General features: G+C 43.0%; 1 protein-coding gene across 2 annotated transcripts in view; it reads left to right on the forward strand.

The window, feature by feature from the left end:
• FBXO32 (F-box protein 32) overlaps positions 1-17082 on the forward strand; it is a 49837-nt gene extending 32755 nt beyond the window's left edge. Inside the window, exons 8-9 of one of the 2 annotated variants that reach the window (XM_049853806.1) lie at positions 60-203; positions 15638-17082. In XM_049853806.1, coding sequence (XP_049709763.1) covers positions 60-203; positions 15638-15748 — 255 coding nt within the window. In that variant the 3' untranslated portion in view covers positions 15749-17082. Of the gene's footprint in view, positions 1-59; positions 204-954; positions 9203-15637 lie in introns of those variants that run through there. The other variant, XM_049853807.1, reaches the window with a different exon arrangement.
• Positions 17083-17587: the final 505 nt, after the last annotated feature.

Genomic DNA, 17587 nt, shown 5'->3' on the forward strand with positions numbered 1-17587 from the left:
CACAGACCATCTTGTCAATGGACTCTACTGAATCTCTTTTTATTCCTTCGATTTTTTAGATCCGCAAGCGATTAATTCTGTCTGACAAAGGGCAGCTGGATTGGAAGAAGATGTATTTTAAACTTGTCCGATGTTACCCAAGGAAGGAGCAATATGGAGATACCCTTCAACTTTGCAGACACTGCCACATCCTTTCCTGGAAGGTACGTGTCTCAGAGGTGGCTGCCACAGACACGTAGCTCAGCCCCTAAGGGCCACCAGGGTCCTAGGTTGCATTGTCAAACCCTTCCCCATTAATCCTTATTGAATCCCCCAACTGATGCAGACCCTGGGGAGAAACTTTCAAACACCTTTATCTGTTTCACTCCAGTAAATGTATTTCTTCCTGCAACTCGTTGTTATTGTTTTAGCTGCCTTTGAGTTGGCCCCCAACTCATGGCAACTCCATGCACGATGGAAAGAAACACTGCCTCATCCCCATTATTCGTTGCGGATCAGACCATTGTGACTCATAGGGTTTTTGTTGGCTGATATTTGGCAGCAGATCGCCAGGCCTTTCATCCTGCTCCATCTTATTCTGGAAGCTCGACTAAAACTAAAACAGCAACACTCGAGCTTCCACTGACAGACAGGTGGTGGCTGCGCCTGAGGCGTGTTGACCAGGAATCAAACCCAGGTCTCCCGCATTTTTTTTTTTTTTTTTTTGTCTCCCGCATGGGAGGTGAAAATTCTATTCCTGAAACACCAATGCCTTCATCCACTCCCAGGTTCTCCTGTTTCTGTATACACAGGCGTGTGTGTGCACACGCACATGCACACAGCTCTTTTGTTTTTCCAGGCCTGTGACATTCTTGACCGAGGAATGTTGTTTTGAGGTTGGGCAATGCCTTACGGTGCTAAAAGCCAGCAGGGTGCCTCTGAGAACTCAAACCTAACCTCCATGTTCCTTTCCAGGGCACTGACCATCCGTGCACGGCCAATAACCCTGAGAGCTGCTCCATTTCACTTTCACCCCAGGACTTTATCAACTTGTTCAAGTTCTGACTCCCAGTACATGACAGCACCTCAGAATGTCCCCTGCTGAAAGAATAGCTGGGAATACGGAGTTTGGATGCTTCGTTTGTAAATAGTGTATATTTATACAAAAACAAAAAACCCACTGCCGTCAAGTCGAATTCCAACTCATAGCGACCCTATAGGACAGGGTAGAACTGCCCCATAGGGTTTCCAAGGCTGTAAATCTTTATGGAAACAGACTGCCACATCTTTCTCCCATGGAGCTGCTGGTGTTCAAACCACCAACCTTTCAGTTAGCAGCCAAGCGCTTAACCCTTGCGCCACCACAGCTCCTCCATACTTTACACATTGGCTCAAAACTCTTGAGATAAGATGATGGGAGGGCTTTGGAGGACAGAGATGCAGTTGCTGACTGGGAGTTTAAGAATATGGACTTCTCAGTAGAATTGGTATGGAAAAGCAGAAATACTGTAAATAAACTTTTTTCCTAACGATTTGCCAGCAAGACTGTCAGGGCAGGCATTTTATTTCAGCGATGAACGTGGAATTCTCTGTATGTTCACCGAAACTCCTTTATAGTTCCCTAGAGATGTGGAAGAAAAGAGCAAAACAAATACAAGATAGAACACTCTTTGTTTACAATGTGAATATTTATATAAAAAAGAAGAACAACAACAACTTCAACTGCATATGAGAAATTCCTGGGCTTTTTGGTTTTGATTTTGTGTTCGTTTTGAAAAGGCAAAGGAAGCACCGCCCATTGTTAACCTGCCTGGCGCTTAGGGTCTTACCTTACAAAGATACCACACAATAGTCTACCTCGGAAAACGTACAGCGCTCTTTCTGACAAAGTACCTTGTCCAGTAGGCCATGTCCATTTTGCTTCTAAGTTTCTCATCATTGTGAAAAGTGATTTAAAGTGGAAAGAGATGTTGGAAGCAATCCTCATCTTGTTTCAGACTTCCTTTTTAGGGAAACTGGGCACTCTTTGGAGCTGCCTCTTTCAGAGAACAACCCCAAAGCTCGTGCCTTTTTCCCTTTCGTGTTCTACGTAGCTCATTGGGGGAAACTGAATGACAATTAAAGACAGTCCCAAAGGAAATCTTGCTGCAGAAAAAAGAGACTTAGTCACCTCCAAAGCTGTGAAGACTTCCTTTATTCCTGTTTAACTTCCTGGCTTGTCTGGGCTTCCTTGGTATCTTCATGGGTCGGTGTATCTCAGCAGACGGGTTGAAGCCCAAGTGCTGAGAAGGGCTTGTGAGACAGGTTTTACGCATCAGCCAGTTGAGCCTTTTACCAGCTGCTTGTTCCCTTGGTGAGCTGAGCGGAGGAGGTTTCTCTATGTCCAACATCAAAATCTAGTCATCCTGAGCTAGGGCTTCTTACCGGGATGATTAAATAAAGGCTGGAGGTCCAGCCAGACAGGGAGAGAAGGTACAGGAGTTCATGTTAACTTGCTTGAGGGCTGGGTAGTTAAAGTAGACCCCAGGGGATCTTGCGAAGCAGAGGATGGAAATCTCAAGACTTCATTGTCGAATATTCCTGGGAGAGTGGGAGATGTTTTTTGTTTTGTTTTGTTTTTTACTTTTTATAGAACATTGCTTTTCTACAACAATGTACATATTTTTGCAGTAGTATTTTTTTTTTTTGGAGGTGGGGTGCAAAAAAAGTTGCCACCCTGCATGCCCTTGGCAAGTACGTGAAGCAGAAATAGGAACTTGATTCATATTCATGTTGAGGAACAGTGTGTCTTTAGGGGTTAAACCTGGACTTGGAGTGACCAGGCAGAGAGGGAAAATGGTTAAGCAAGTACAGAACCAAGGCAAGAGACAAGCTCAGCATGCAATACTCTCTTCATACCCTTTCCTTCAATAATGCACAGCCCAAGTACCAGCATTGAGAAGGGAAGTGAATCCCAGTCAGGCCTCCTCACTTTGCAACGTTTGTACCTAGACCAGTGTTTCTCAATCTGTTTTTCATTATCACTGCCATAAGAAGAAAAATTACATTGAAATTAAATTCTCTCTAATGAGATACATTAAATATGAAAAAAAAGATTTTGTCAGGTATGGCTGATTTTTGGAGGGCCACAAACCATTGTAATATCCAAGTTTTTTTTCTTTGTCTCCGCAAGAACCAAGTTCACATTGAGAATGCCTGGCCTGGACTACTGAATAAAAGCTAGCTCTTCCATGATTCAGCCAGGTTTTCTCAAACTTCTCAACTTCCGTAAGGATGTCAGGTAGAGCTGGGTCTGCTGTTGGTGTAAAAGCTCTGGGACCTTGGACTTGGAGTGACATTTTTAGGCTTAGGGGTTCATGTCCTTCCATGTTTTCCCACCAGTCATGGCCTCTACCCCTTGCTGATCAAGTATGTGGAACTCCTTGGCACCTTCAGGTCTGCAGTCCCAGAAGTGTTGCCTGCTTGGATGGTCACCACAATGCAGATGATTTCACACTACAGGCAACAATGCACATTTGTGCAGACTGATCTCTACCCCGACGTGATAGCAGCTGCCATGAGTCAATTCCAAATCATGTGTTTCAGGGTAGAACTGCCTTCCATAAGGTTTTCATGGCTGTGACCTTTCAGAACTAGATCACCTGATGTCTTTCAAGGTGTCACTGGGTGGACTCGAACCACCAACCTTTCAGTTAGTAGCTGAAAGCTTAACCATTTGAACCACCCAGGGACTCCCACCCCAAGTGATAGGGTTACAGTTTTCTAAAACGTTTACCAAGATGGTTCCTCTGGGTTCTCCCCAGCTGCTTTGGAGTTATTAGAGTTGGTATAGGACAGAGTCAAGGAAAATTTTTTAAGGAAAAGAAGAAGAAACCAACATTTGTGGTCCTCTTTCATTGGAAGGGAAGGATAAAGAAGGAAATAGCAGGTGTAGAAGGAGAGGGAAAGGAGTAGAAATGGTGTATCTCTGAGGTTGTGGTTTGTGTGGGGAGAATGAGGAAGGTCACAACAACACAATATCTGTGTTAGCACCACGTGGTACCCGTTTAAGCATGACCAGAGCCTCCTATGTAAGTAAAGTGAGTTAAAAAGGCAAAACTCTGGCTCCCTGGGCACTAAGAGTCTCTAGAATTCTACTGGCAAACCTCCTAGAACAACCTGATCTAAAATGCAAAAACAAAAATCCCTGTCTGAGAACTGCTGGTCTAAAAGCCAGAAAGGTCACGTCAATGGAAATTGCTAGAAGAGATAGAATGCTGTATACTCTCTTTACTGTCCCCACCTGCCCTCACCCTGGATCTTATAAATCCGAATTTGAAATTGATGTCAAATATGAAGAAATTCAGACTTCCAAAGAAGGAAAGAGTTCTGCCCAGGGCAGTATGGGCAGATCCACAGGGATGTTAGGATTTGATCCAACTCAGAGGTTCTGAGCAATGAGCCTAGAGTCTCTAGAGAGTAAGGCACAGCCTTTGGGGAGGGAAGAATATGTGATGTTTAGGAGTGCTCACTATATAGCAAGATCTAGAAAACAGTCCAATGAGATTTTAAACAAGATCGCATTATTACTTAACATTGTTACTTAGAGCAGATGAATCAGATAAGTAGGAGGTTAAAAAAAAAAAAAAAAAAAAAAAACTCCTGGGTCTATTAGTTCTGAGATGCCATTTGTTTGGTGATGATCAATTTTATATTGATGTGGCTTGGTGACTTGGTGACCAGAGGAGATATTTTAGATGGACTCGGTTTACAATGCAAAACTCAACACAAGAGCGGGCTTTACTTGTAATTGTGAAGTAAGGGAATGGGTATGTGTTGTTATTGCCACAGGTCTCATCTTTGTGGATTCACAAACCGTTTCCCATAAGGAGCTTGCTATTAACAGAGGCTCCTTGTTTCTGGTGTTTTTATATGGGAGAAGAGAAAGAGCTTGGTATTTCATTTGTCTAAGCAATGGTGTGATTTACAAGAAGGTAAATCACTTCACGAGATGTTTTACAGTATATACTTCTTAGTGTTCAATACCATGTTTATTATAAAATGTGCACCTGAGTTTATATTTTTCTGCCAGGCTGTAGGATGATAATGTCTTGCTATGCAAACACTCTCTTTTATGTGTGAATTTTTCTAACTGTAATTTTATGCGTGATTTTTTTTCTAAACTAAACCATATCATCGTTTTATATGTTGACATCTGTTGTTTTTTATCTGTTTCCAAGTATCTGGGTCTGTGAACCATCCCTTCTGACTGGATGCTGGCCTAAAATTCTATTAGTGTTTAAACAGACCTCAGAAACACTCTGAACCTTCAGGCAAATGTAGAGATGTCGCTCTTTGATATATCTTAGGCCGTCGTTGTCTTTCACAAACAGGATCACAATCCCTTTAAACTTAACATGTTCTGTAGATGCTTTCTTCTCTGTTAAGGAGAATAAACACTCCATGGTTTTCCAAGGGAAGGAAATTCTACCCCAGACTTTATACCTGGAGGGAATATTAGAGATGGTGGAGTCTGCCTCTGAAGATGAGGAAACATTCCTCGAATGTTTAGGGGACTTGGCTCAGCCCACCTGAGTGGCTCAGGGTAAACCTGGGGGCTCCTGAAGCCTCCCACCCCAGCACCTTTGGACATGGCTGGAGACATGTGAAGTCCAGATGTGATTCTCCGCCACCCCCCGAAGTTTATTACTGACATAATGAGGCTTTCTGGGGGAGAACCTGGATGTGAGTCTTCTCAAGACCTCCACTGTGGAGGGCACCCGTGACTGCTCAGTGTTGGGTGCCTGGCCACTAACTTTTCTAAACATTTTAAGTTCCTCATTCTTACTGGAAACAATAAGGAGGCTCTTAACATTTTTACAGACATCTGATGCTGTTGTGAGGAAACATTTTAGTGACTACAACTTGTTTCCATAAAGTAAGCAGTGTATTTTGACAAATTCATTTTTCCCCCGGGTACTTCTATTTTAATTAAGAAGGTGGCTGTTATAAAGATAAGGCTGAACAGCCAGCTTTCTTTAAACTGAGGTTCTGAGGGTAGCCAGGCAGGTCTGTCTTCTCCCCCTCAGGCTAAGAGGCACATTTAATCCACTCCCTCTATCTCCCCATCCTCTGGTACCAGCTGTGAGATCCAACGAGCTTCCATTCCAGTAGAAGTTCACTCTCTGCTAAACCTTGCCTTCGTTAAGCCAAGGGGAATTATTCCAGGAGGCAGCAAGGAGCAAAAGACTACGATATTCATGACCATCTGCTGGGCGTTTTTCAATATGTCCTTGAACTCACGCAGCAAAAAAAAAAAAAATCTTCCTGACGAATCTCTCAAAACTTCTGCCTTGCTCCATTTGCCCAAAAATGGATGGCTGCTCAAAAACTCTGAACTCCCTTGAAATTCCGTCTGCTACAACATTACTTCTGGAGTTTGAATGTGGTTTTTTCTGTCTTTGAGTAGAGATGTGTTTGTTTAATTAACCATGCACAAGTCTGTTAAGCAGAAGGCTCCAAGCAGTGCTCTACACGTGGGAACCGCTGGCACCATCTTTATTCTGTCAAGTGCCAATCACCCTGGCTAAAGGGGGGTGTATCTGACAGTCCATCTCCTAAGCTTAGAAGCTTTAATGTACTTTTTTAATGAAAAAAATTCTATGGAGTTGAACATTGTAACTGAAAGTATAACATTAGACCAATTACATGCAAAGATGTTTATTTAATATTGCGTGAGCTGAGTCCTTCTGTGTAAATTATTTCCACACTTTTCTTGCATGATGAACTGATTTTTTTATAGTTGTTTGTACCAGATGGTGGCATATTTTTGTAAAAAAAAATTTTGACACTGAAATCTTGCAATAAACGTGTTTCGAACAACGTACCCGGGTGCATTTTGTGTGTATGGCAGTTCAAGTTGGCTTTTTATCATGCTGAATTTTTTTTTTTTTTTTGCCTGTTGGAATGTATATTTCTTCTTCCAGAAATCTGTTATTGTTGTTTAAATTTTTCTAGGAATACACAGAAAAACAAGCTTGTTGCTGGGTACCAACCTGAGCCAGTAATACAGTATTGGAACCCTGGTGGTACAGTGGCTAAGTGTTCAGCTGCTAACCAAAAGGCAGGCAGCTTGAATCCACCAGCTGCTCCTTGGAAACCCTATGGGGCAGTTCTACTTTGTCCTATAGGGTCACTGTGAGTTAAAATCAACTCAGTGGCAACAGGTTTCGTTTTGGTTTTATGCTTAAATGGGGTATTTGTATATACCGTTTATATAGTAGAATGATCAGGAAAATGAATCATGAATTTTGAAGTCAATGCCCATTTATTCATTAACTGATATTGATTGAACAGCTACTATATGCCAGGCGCTACGTAAGGTACAAGGAGCCCTGGAGACAGTTCAGACCTACCAGCTGCTCCTTGGGAAAAAGATGCGGCATTCTGCTTCTGTAAAGATTTACAGCCTTGGAAACCCTATGGGCCAGAGCTACTCTGTCCTGTAGGGTCACTAAGAGTCAGAACTGACTCAATGGCACACAACAATAAGACATGGTTCAGGAGTCCCTGGGTGGCACAATTATTGGTCAACTACTAAGAAAGGTTGGCAATTCGAAGCCACCCAGAGGTGCTTCAGAAGAAAGGCCTGGCAATCTGCTTTCAAAAGGTCACAGCCTTGAAAACCCTATGGAGCGCAGTTCTACTGTGCAACACATAGGGTCGCATGGGTCAGAATTGACTGGACAGCAACTGGTTTGGTTTGGTTTGGTTATGCAAGGTACTGGAGATAGAGTGGTGAACAAAACAGACATGGTCCCTGCTTTAATGGGATTTAGATCCTACTGTGGAAGATTAAAAACTAAGTAGGAAAGAATTTAATTTGTAATAAATGCTATGAAGGGACCAAAAGATTCAGAATAACAAGGGAGACCTGCTTCTGATAGGCTCAGCACAGGGCCTCTCCGAGAAAGTGATGTTTAAGCTGAGACCTGAAAGGTGAGAAGGAACCAGCCTCAGAAGAGTGAGGGAGGGAGCATTCCAGGAAGAGGAAACAGCTTGTGCGATGTTCAAATCACACCGCATGCCACTTATCTGTAATCTTACTTATCCCTTCTCTGTCTCAATTTCCTGGACCCTAAAATGATGATAATGATTGAGTATCTATCTCATATGGTTGTCAGGGTTAAATGAGCTAATGCACATAAGGAACTTAAAAAAAAAAAACCCCATCACCATAGAGTCTGTTCTGACTCATAGCGACCCTTAAGGACAGAGTAGAACTGGCCCCTAGGGTTTCCAAGGAGTAGCCAGTAGGTTCAAACTGCCGGCCTTTTGGTGAGCAGCTGTAGCTCTTAACCACCGTACCACCAGGGTTTCCGTAACGAGCTTAGAGACACATGAGTCAACAAATGTTAATTATTATTCTCTGTTATGGGTTGAATTGTATTCTCCAAAAGTATGTGTTGCACTGGGAAGCCAGCACAACCTGTACAAGGCAAGCTCATGGAAGCTCCATAGACACATCCAAACTCCCTGAGGGACCGAATTGCTGGGCTGAGGGCTGTGGAGACCACGGTCTCTGGGAACATCCAGCTCAACTGGCATAACACAGCTTATAAAGAAAATGTTCTACATTCTACTTTGGTGAGTAGCATCTGGGATCTTAAAAGCTTGTGAGCAGCCATCTAAGATGCTCCACTGGTCTCACCCCATCAGGAGCAATGGAGAACGAAGAAAACCAAAGACACAAGGGAAAGATTAGTCCAAAGGACTAATGGACCACAACTACTACAGCTTCAACCAGACTGAGTCCGGCACAACTAGATGGTACCCAGCTACCACCACTGACTGCTCTGATAGGGATCATAATAGAGGGTCCTGGACAGAGCTGGAGAAAAATATAGAACAAAATTCTAACTCTTAAAAAAAAAAGACCAGACTTGCTGGTCTTACAGAGACTAGAGAAACCCCCAGAGAATGGTCCCTGGACACCCTTATAGCTCCGTAATGAAGTCACTTCTGCGGTTCATCCTTCAACCAAAGATTAGACAGGCCCATAAAACAAAACAAGACTAATGGTCACACTGGCCCAGGGGCAGGGAGTAGAAGGCAGGAGGGGACAGGAAAGCTGGTAAAGGGGAACCCAAGGTTAAGAAGGGGAGTGTGTTGACATATCCTGGGGTTGGCAACTAATATCACAAAACAATATGTGTATTAATTAATGAGATAAGAGTTTGCTCGGTAAATCTTCATCTAAATTACCATTAAAAAAAAAAAGTATGTGTTGTAAATCCTAACCCCTATACCTATAGTTATAATCCTATGTGGGAATGGGTTTTCTTTGTTATGTTAATGAGGTGATATTACTGTATGGTGTATCTGAATCAGTCTCTTTTGAGATATAAAAAGAGCAGATTACACACAGAGAAGCAAGCAGAGATGAGGGAAGAGAGATGCCAAGCCACATGAAGATCACCCACCAGCAGAAGCTGAAGAGAGACCAGGACCTTCCTTTAGAGCTGACAGAGAGAAAAAGCCTTCCTCTAGAGCCAGCACCCTGAATTCAGACATCTAGTCTCCCTAAACTGCCAGAGAATAAATTTCTGTTTGTTAAAGCCATCCACTTGTAGGTAACGTCACACATGTGAACACTCATTCAGAAGTGAGGAAGAAGACCTGGAAAAGACACTTGGAACCAGAAAACATGAAAGCCCTCAATTGTCTCAACATTGGAAGAAAAGCTGGTTCTGACTTATTCTGACACCATCGAAAGTCTGGAATAAAGATTCTCACTCATTTATTCACTGAAAGCTTGACAAATACTGTCCTAGGTACTTCAGACATGATAAATGGCAAAGTACCTGCCCCACAGAAGGCTACAAAAACATTGCCCAATATAAGCTATCTTTATTGAAATAAATATTTGCATTATAAAAGAAGGTACAGGATCTGTTTCCACATGTCACCCACCAAAATCAGTGGCTTATACCTAAATTTACAAGACTCTTTTTGCTCAGTAAATACGCAAATACAGTGAAAGTTGTGAGAGCTGGAACTCAACAGGACTGCGTTGTTTTTCCGGGTCTCGGAAGTTTTCCGCTTTTGACAGGGTGCAGTCTTAATAGTTTTCTATCGCTCTCTATTAAGAATCCTACCTCATAAACACCAGGAAAGTTTATTTTCGATTTTATACGCTTGGAAAAGAAACTAACCCTTTTTTTATGATTTGCATGTTTATTCAAATTATGTACAGATAAGTGCATATATTATTCAAACAAAGATATGGGTAAAATTCACTTTTTAATGAAAGCATCCAACTTCAAAAAAAAAAAAAAAAGCCACCCATTTGTGGTATTTCTGTTCTAACAGTGCTAGACAATAAAACATTCTCTGAGTGACAAGAGTCTGAGAGCTGGGTTAGGAACTGCACTTAGTTTCCAGCTGGGGAAGGATTTACTCAGGTAACTTATTTGTGGATGAGAGACTTACAGGCTACTTTCCCTTTGGAATTCCACCTGATTCTGCCACTAGCTCTTCGTCAGAAAATGACATAAAAGGCACATTTTATGTGTGATTGAACCAGTAACCAACTGCTGCAGAGTCGGCTCTGGCTCGTGGTGACCCCCCGTGTGTCAGGGAAAGACTGTGTTCCCCAGCGTTTTCAATGGCTGATTTTTCAGAAGTGGATTGCCAGGCCTTTTTTCTGAGGCGCCTCTGGGTAGACTCGAGCTGCCAACCTTTCCGTTAGCCACTGAGCACTTTAATCATTTGTACCACCCAGGGACTCCTGAGGATGATTAGAGAAAAATTTTTTTTAAACTTCCACTAGGATCACAAAGTTTCACCATTTCCTAAGTATTCCATGTATTCTTTGCTCTCACTACTCGGTCTACTTAAGGAGCTCTGGTGGCGCAGCGGTTAAAGCACTCAGCTGCGAACAGAAAGGTCGGCAGTTCAAAGGCACTAGCCACTCTGCGGGAGAAAGATGTGGCAGTCTGCTTCCATAAAGGTTCCAAAAACCAAACCCATTGCGGTGGAGACGATTCCGACTCATAGTGACCCTACCCATTAAACCCACTGCCGTCGAGTCAATTCCAACTTATAGTTGGCTCTACAGGACAGAGTAGAACTGCCCCATAGAGTTTCCAAGGAGCACCTGATGGATTCGAACTGACAACCTTTTGGTTAGCAGCCCTAGCACTTAAGCACTACGCCACAAGGGTTTGCAGTGACCCTAGTGGCTAAGAGCTTAGCTGCTAATCAAAAGGTTGGCAGTTAGAATCTACCAACTGCTCCTTGGAAACCCTATGAACAGTTTTACTCCGTCCAGAGTAAAACTGTAGTGCCCCCATGGGACAGAGTAAAACTTCCCCGTAGGGTTTCCAAGGAGCAGCTGGTAGATTCTAACTGCCAACCTTTTGATTAGTAGCCAAGTTCTTAACCACTGCACCACCAGGGTTCCCCATAAAGATTACGGCCCAAGATGACAACCTTGGAAACTCTGTCCTATATAGGGTCGCCATGAGTAGGAATCAACAGCAACGGGTATAGGTTCTGTCTATGTAGAATGCTCTTCCTTCCTGACCCTCCACCCCTGTTTGATAAGCACCCGTTGCTCCTTAACAGACTTCCTTGCTGAGGCTTTCCCCAAATGAGTAAATCTCACCTCCCATAGCACATTTTTGCATATGGACTTGGTTACACCGTACTCTTATTTGAGGTTCTATCACCAATACCCAGCACAGTGCCAGGACTAAAGGAATGAATAAACAGACGTTCAGACAATGCTTTTGAAAGCCTTGCTGATGTTCACATACTTAGGCTTGGCTAGAACCAGAATCAACGAGAGTTTATATGCATAGTTAGACTTATTTACAGCTTCTTGGTTTAAAATTAATCTAAGTGGATAAGTAACAAATGTAGAGACCCAGTTTTCATTAAGCCTTCAAGATCCACTAACAAGTCTTGATACTCAATTTACAAGTCTAGTAAATTTTAATACAATCTAAGAGGGCTTTTTATGAATGTTTGATAAATTCAAGTTGAACGAAGTCCCCTTAAAAAATAAGTTCCTTTTACAGACTTAATAAAAATTCCTTTAAACATTTTAAAACTGCAACTATAAATCTAATGCATTTGCTTCTCTTTTTTAAACTTTTCTTCTAAATTGTATTTATTTTGTTGTTGTGGAGAATATACACAGCAAAACACACACCAACCCAACAGTTTCTACATGGACAACTCAGCGACACTGATTATGCTCTTTGGGTTGTGCAAAACCATTCATTCACAGTCCTTACCTGAGTCGTTCCTCCCCCATTAACGTAAACTCGCTGGCCCCTAAGGTTCCTGTCTAGTCGTTCAAGTTACTGTTGTCAATTGGATCCCATATAAAAACCTCTTAAAAGAGCATAATGCTCAAGGCAGACTTTTTTTTTTTTTACTGGTTGAGCTAAACTATTTCTTTTTAAGCACTTCAGATACCTGATCAGGTAAACTTACAACACTAACAAGCAAAACATTTTCAAGTAAATTAACAACTCATAAATTTAATAAATTGAAAATAAATACATTGGATTTAAAATTCTCTAAAAAAAAAAATCTAACATTATTACAGTTAGCCAAATGACTGTATCTTTCACCTAAAACCCAATCTTACACTAATGGCATATTTTAACTGGAAATCATAAGGCTATTGTGGCAGGTAGAATAATGGCCCCCCAAAGATGTCCACATCCTATTCCCAGAACATGTGAATATGTTATGTTACATGGCAAAAGGGACATTGCAGACATGATTAAATTAAGGACCTTGAGATGGGGAGATTCCCCTGGATTTCCCAGGTTGTCCCAATATAATCACAAAAAAAATCTGCAATCAGCTTGATTCCGACTCACAGCGCCCCCGTGCCTTTCAGAGTAAACCTGCCCCGCATGAACCTCTCAATGGCTGATTTTCTAAAGCAGATCACCAGGCCTTTTTTCTGAGGCACCTTTGGGTGGACTCAAACCTCCAACATTTCAGTTAGCAACTGAAAGCATTAATCGTTTGCACCACCCAGGGATTCCAAAAAACGAGGGTCCTTCAAAGCAGAAGAGGGAAGCAGACGAGGTCAGAGTGAGATGATGCGAGAAGGACTCAATCCACCGTGGCTGACTTTGAAGGTGGAGAAACGGGGCCACGAGCCAGGGAATATGGCAGCCTCTAGAATCTGGAAAAGGCAGGGAAACAGGTTCTCCCCTCGAGCCTCCACAAAGGAGCACAGCCCTGCAGACACCTTGACTTTAGCCCAGCGAGACCCAGGTCAGACTTCTGACCTCCTGAGCTGTAACATAATAAACGTGCATTGTTTTAAGTCACTAAATGTGTGTTAATTTGTTTCAGCAGCAGTGGGAAACCAATATAGCTAGCCTGAGAGACTCTCTGGTATGTCTAGCAGCCCATCCCTGCAAAACTTTTCCCTACCGGTTCTGTCCCTTCACACCAATTCCCACTGACACTTAGGCTGCATGTCCCCCACCCCAAGCTGGGCGAGGGTCTGTCTACAAATGAAAGTCACAACCATCTTCACGGCCTAATCCGGCAACAAGAATTATTTTGACGCCCGTGCCCCCAACCCCAGTTGTGTGGAACCGAAAAAAGCAGACAGGAGAGATGGGCCCTCTGTCGGTAACAGGCATGCCATTTTTTCCTTCCCATCCTGCAGATGCTTAATTGAGGCTGACAGCGGTCACGATTCTGCCCAAGAAACACTGCGGGGTGGTATAGATTGAAGTGTGTCCCCAAAAAGATAGGTAGAAGGCCTGGCCCCTGGTACCTGTGAACGTGACCTTGTTGGAAACAGGGTTTTTTAAAGATGTTGTCAGTAACATGAGGTCGTATTAGAGTAAGGCGGGCCATAATCCAATCTGAGTGGTGACCTTATAAAAGAGAAGACACAAACATGGAGGGAAGATGGCCACGTGAACACTGAGGCATGGATGGAGTTATGCCGCAGCTGCAAGGCCAAAAACTCCTTTGGTACAAGACACTGGGAAAGACCAATGAGGATCTTTCCTGAGAGGCTGCAGAGGGACCATGGCTGGCCACGTGTTGGTTTAGACCTCTAGCCTCCAGCACTGTGAGACAAGGAATCTCTGTTCTTATAAGGCACCCAGTTTTGGGTACCTTGTTCCAGCAGCCCCAGGAAACTAATGCACCGAAAATAAGATTTACAAATTTCTCCAGGGAGCAGTGTTCATGAAGCAGCTGTGTGCTGGGCACCAAGCAGCCAATTCAGAATAGGAGCACGGCCTGTGCTTAAGGAACTTACCACCTGGGGAGGGTGGAGCACAAGGGGGACGGAAGGTATACGCCAACTGCAACACAAGATCCCACGTTCCCAGCGCCCTGAGTGAGGTTCCCAGTGCCTTTAGTGAGGTTCCCAGTTCCCTGAGTGAGGTTCCCAGCGCCCTGAGTGAGGTACCAAGTACTCGCAGAGTTCAAATAGGGAGAATCATGTGGAAATGACATAAGCCCACCACACACTTCCTGATTCTGGAAACTAGAGACTGTGCGGCTTGAGAGCCAGAGACCAAGGCTTACCACCCAAGCCCATTCAGTGGCATTTGTTGATAGTATTCTTTGAGAAAAATAAATAAAACCATGATTTCCCTTTTGGAGGGAACCGAAGTTTTCTGTGTCCCCTCGAGTCCTAGTGCTTGAGCTTCGCCAGCATTCTAGACAACTATCAAAAGCCCAAATGAACCCCAGGACACTTTGAAAACCTCCTAGACAGGGAAGGAGGGCAGACAAAGTCTAGAGAAAGGCTCCAGAGGGCAGAGCGAAAGGGAGAAGAAAACTGAGGTAGAGCTGTAGCAAGTGGCCGCCGGGGCAGTTAGCCAGCTATCAACCAAAAACCAAACCCGTTACCATCAAGTCGATTCCAACTAATAGCGACCCTATAGGACAGAGTAGAACTGCCCCATAGAGTTTCCAAGGAGCACCTGGTGGATCTGAATTGCCGACCTTTTGGTGAGCAGCTGTAGCATTTAGCCACTACGCCACCAGGGTTTCCACAGCCAGCTACCACATCCGGAGAAATTGTATCTGGCAGATGCCCGAGGGCAACAAAACGGTGGCTCTTAACCCACATAAACTGTTTGTGTGGCTCCCCCTTCTCTGTACTTTTTAAATCTGTATTCAGTTCTTTTAGTTATATTTTACTACTTTCGTTTTTTTTTTTTTTCCAAAAAAAATTATTACTACTTCCAAGGAAGCTCTACTTCTTTCAAAAAGTCAGCATGCCACAGTGATTGAGAGCAGAGAATCTGAAGTCAGACTGTCTGAGCTCGAACTAGCTCTGCCACTTTATAACTGCATTCGACTGTGTGAAATGCCCGTATGCCTCAGGCCTCTCCTCTGTAAAATGGGGGTGATGACAGTACCTACATTGTGGAATTGCTGTGAGGAGTAACTGAGCTGATACATTTTATATGATTAGATACATTTGATGTAGTTAGTGCAGTGTCTAATGCATAGCTCCCCCCACCCAAAAAAAAAAAAAAAAACCCAAGCTAAGCTCTTAACCACTGCACCACCAGGGCTCCAACACATAGTAAGCTCAGATAAATATTTGCTATTATTATTCCTTAAGTCTAATTTCTATTTTCTGTTTTTGCCTCCTATGGCTGTCAAGGATTTTATTTTACTTGGATCCACAATCAATGTCCATGGCAGCAGCAGTCAAGGAATCAAACAACGTATTGCATTGGGCAAATCTGCTGCAAAAGACCTTTTGAAGTGTTAAAAAGCAAAGATGTCGCCTTGAGGACTAAGGTGCACTTGACCCAAGCCATGGTAATTTTCAATCACCTCATACACATGGGAAAGCTGGACAATGAATAAGGAAAACCAAAAAAGAATTGATGCCTTTGAATTATGGTATTGACAAAGAATATTGAATATACCATGGACTGCCAGAAGAACGAACAAATCTATCTTGGGAGAAGTACAGCCAGAATGCTCCCCAGAAGTGAGGATGGCATGACTTTATCTCACATATTTTGGACGTGTTATCAGGAGGGACTAATCCCTGGAGAAGGAAATCATGCTTGGTAGAGGGTCGGAGGGTCAGCAAAAAAGAGGAAGACTCTCAATGCAATGGACTGACTGCAACAATGGGCTCAAACTTAGCAACAATTGTGAGGATGACACAGGACCAGGCAATGTTTCGTTCTCTTGTACATAGGGTTGCTATGAGTAGGAACTGACTCAACAGCACCTAACAACAACAAGTCCTAGCAGAAAAAAACCATGTAGCCTTCAACGTCTATAAAGAGAAGGCACAATGATTAAACCATCCCGTCATTGTCGTTAGCTGCAGGCTTCCTCATGCACAATGGAACAAAATGTTACCCAGTTCTCCATCCCCATGATAGGCTAGGAATCAGATCCTTATGATCCACAGGGCTTTCACTGGCTGATTTTCAGAAGTAGATCACTAGTCTGTCTTGGTCTGGAAGCGCCATTGAAACTTGCTCAGCATCATAGCAACATGCAGGCCTCCACTGACAGACAGGCGGTGGCTGCACATGAGGTACCTTGGCTGGGAATCGAACCCGGGTCTCCTGCATGGAAGGTGAGAATTCTACCACTGAACCATCATTGCTCCCCAAATCATCCTGGCCTCCACTTATTGTTTAAAAATGAGTGGTCTCCAACCATCCCATTAGTAAACATTTTTCAAGCATAAAACCAATATAAGTGTATTTATTCATTTATCTATGAAATATATGCAGATACTATTATCATTAACTAATATCTCCTTATAAACAAGGATGGTAAGACTTCGTCTTACATACTTTGGGGATGTTATCAGAACTGACAGTCCCTGGAGAAGGACATCATGCTTGATATAGCAGAGGGACAGCAAAAAAGAGGAAGACCCTCAACAAAATGGATTGACACCATGGTTGCAAGAATGGGCTCAAACGCAGCAACGAGTGTGAGGATGGAGCAGGACCTGGCACTGTTCCGTTCTGTTGTGCCTACGGTTGCTATGAGTTGGAACCAACTCAATGGCACCTTTCAACAACATCAACATTTCAAAGCATAATGTACTTTTAGGAGGAGAGTCATCATTAGCAATAATGAGTATAAATTCATATTTCAAATAAAAAAAATTTTTTTTAAATAGTCATGCTTATTTTGAAATTTTGGCCAATTTTTTGTTGGATTTCATTAGCTTATCATTTCTTTAACCTGCTAAGGCAGCCGATAATGCAGTGCTGACATTTTCTTGTTCCTTTGTGCCCACAATAGTAGTATCTTCAGTCTGCTGTTTCCTCGCAAGAATCTTTTCAAAGCCCTCGTTCATTTCATGAGATTAGTTTAACTAAAACCAGATTATACAATCCGTGCGTCCATTTGGCCAGGCACACACAAGTTGCAATTCGTCACAATACACTAAAACAAATGACCAGCTGAAGGTGCCACTGGCCCCCACTTGCACTGAGGTCAAGGTGCCTCATGACACCTCATATACATCAGGTGGACTGCGAAGACCATTGTCCATCCAGATATTAAATATTTGTAAACTTTTTGTGCTGGTCCTTCTTGGTTTGTCCCCAAAAATCTATTCCCCACT

This window comes from Elephas maximus, chromosome 15 (genome assembly GCF_024166365.1).
Source record: "Elephas maximus indicus isolate mEleMax1 chromosome 15, mEleMax1 primary haplotype, whole genome shotgun sequence".
NCBI classification, from domain to species: domain Eukaryota; kingdom Metazoa; phylum Chordata; class Mammalia; order Proboscidea; family Elephantidae; genus Elephas; species Elephas maximus.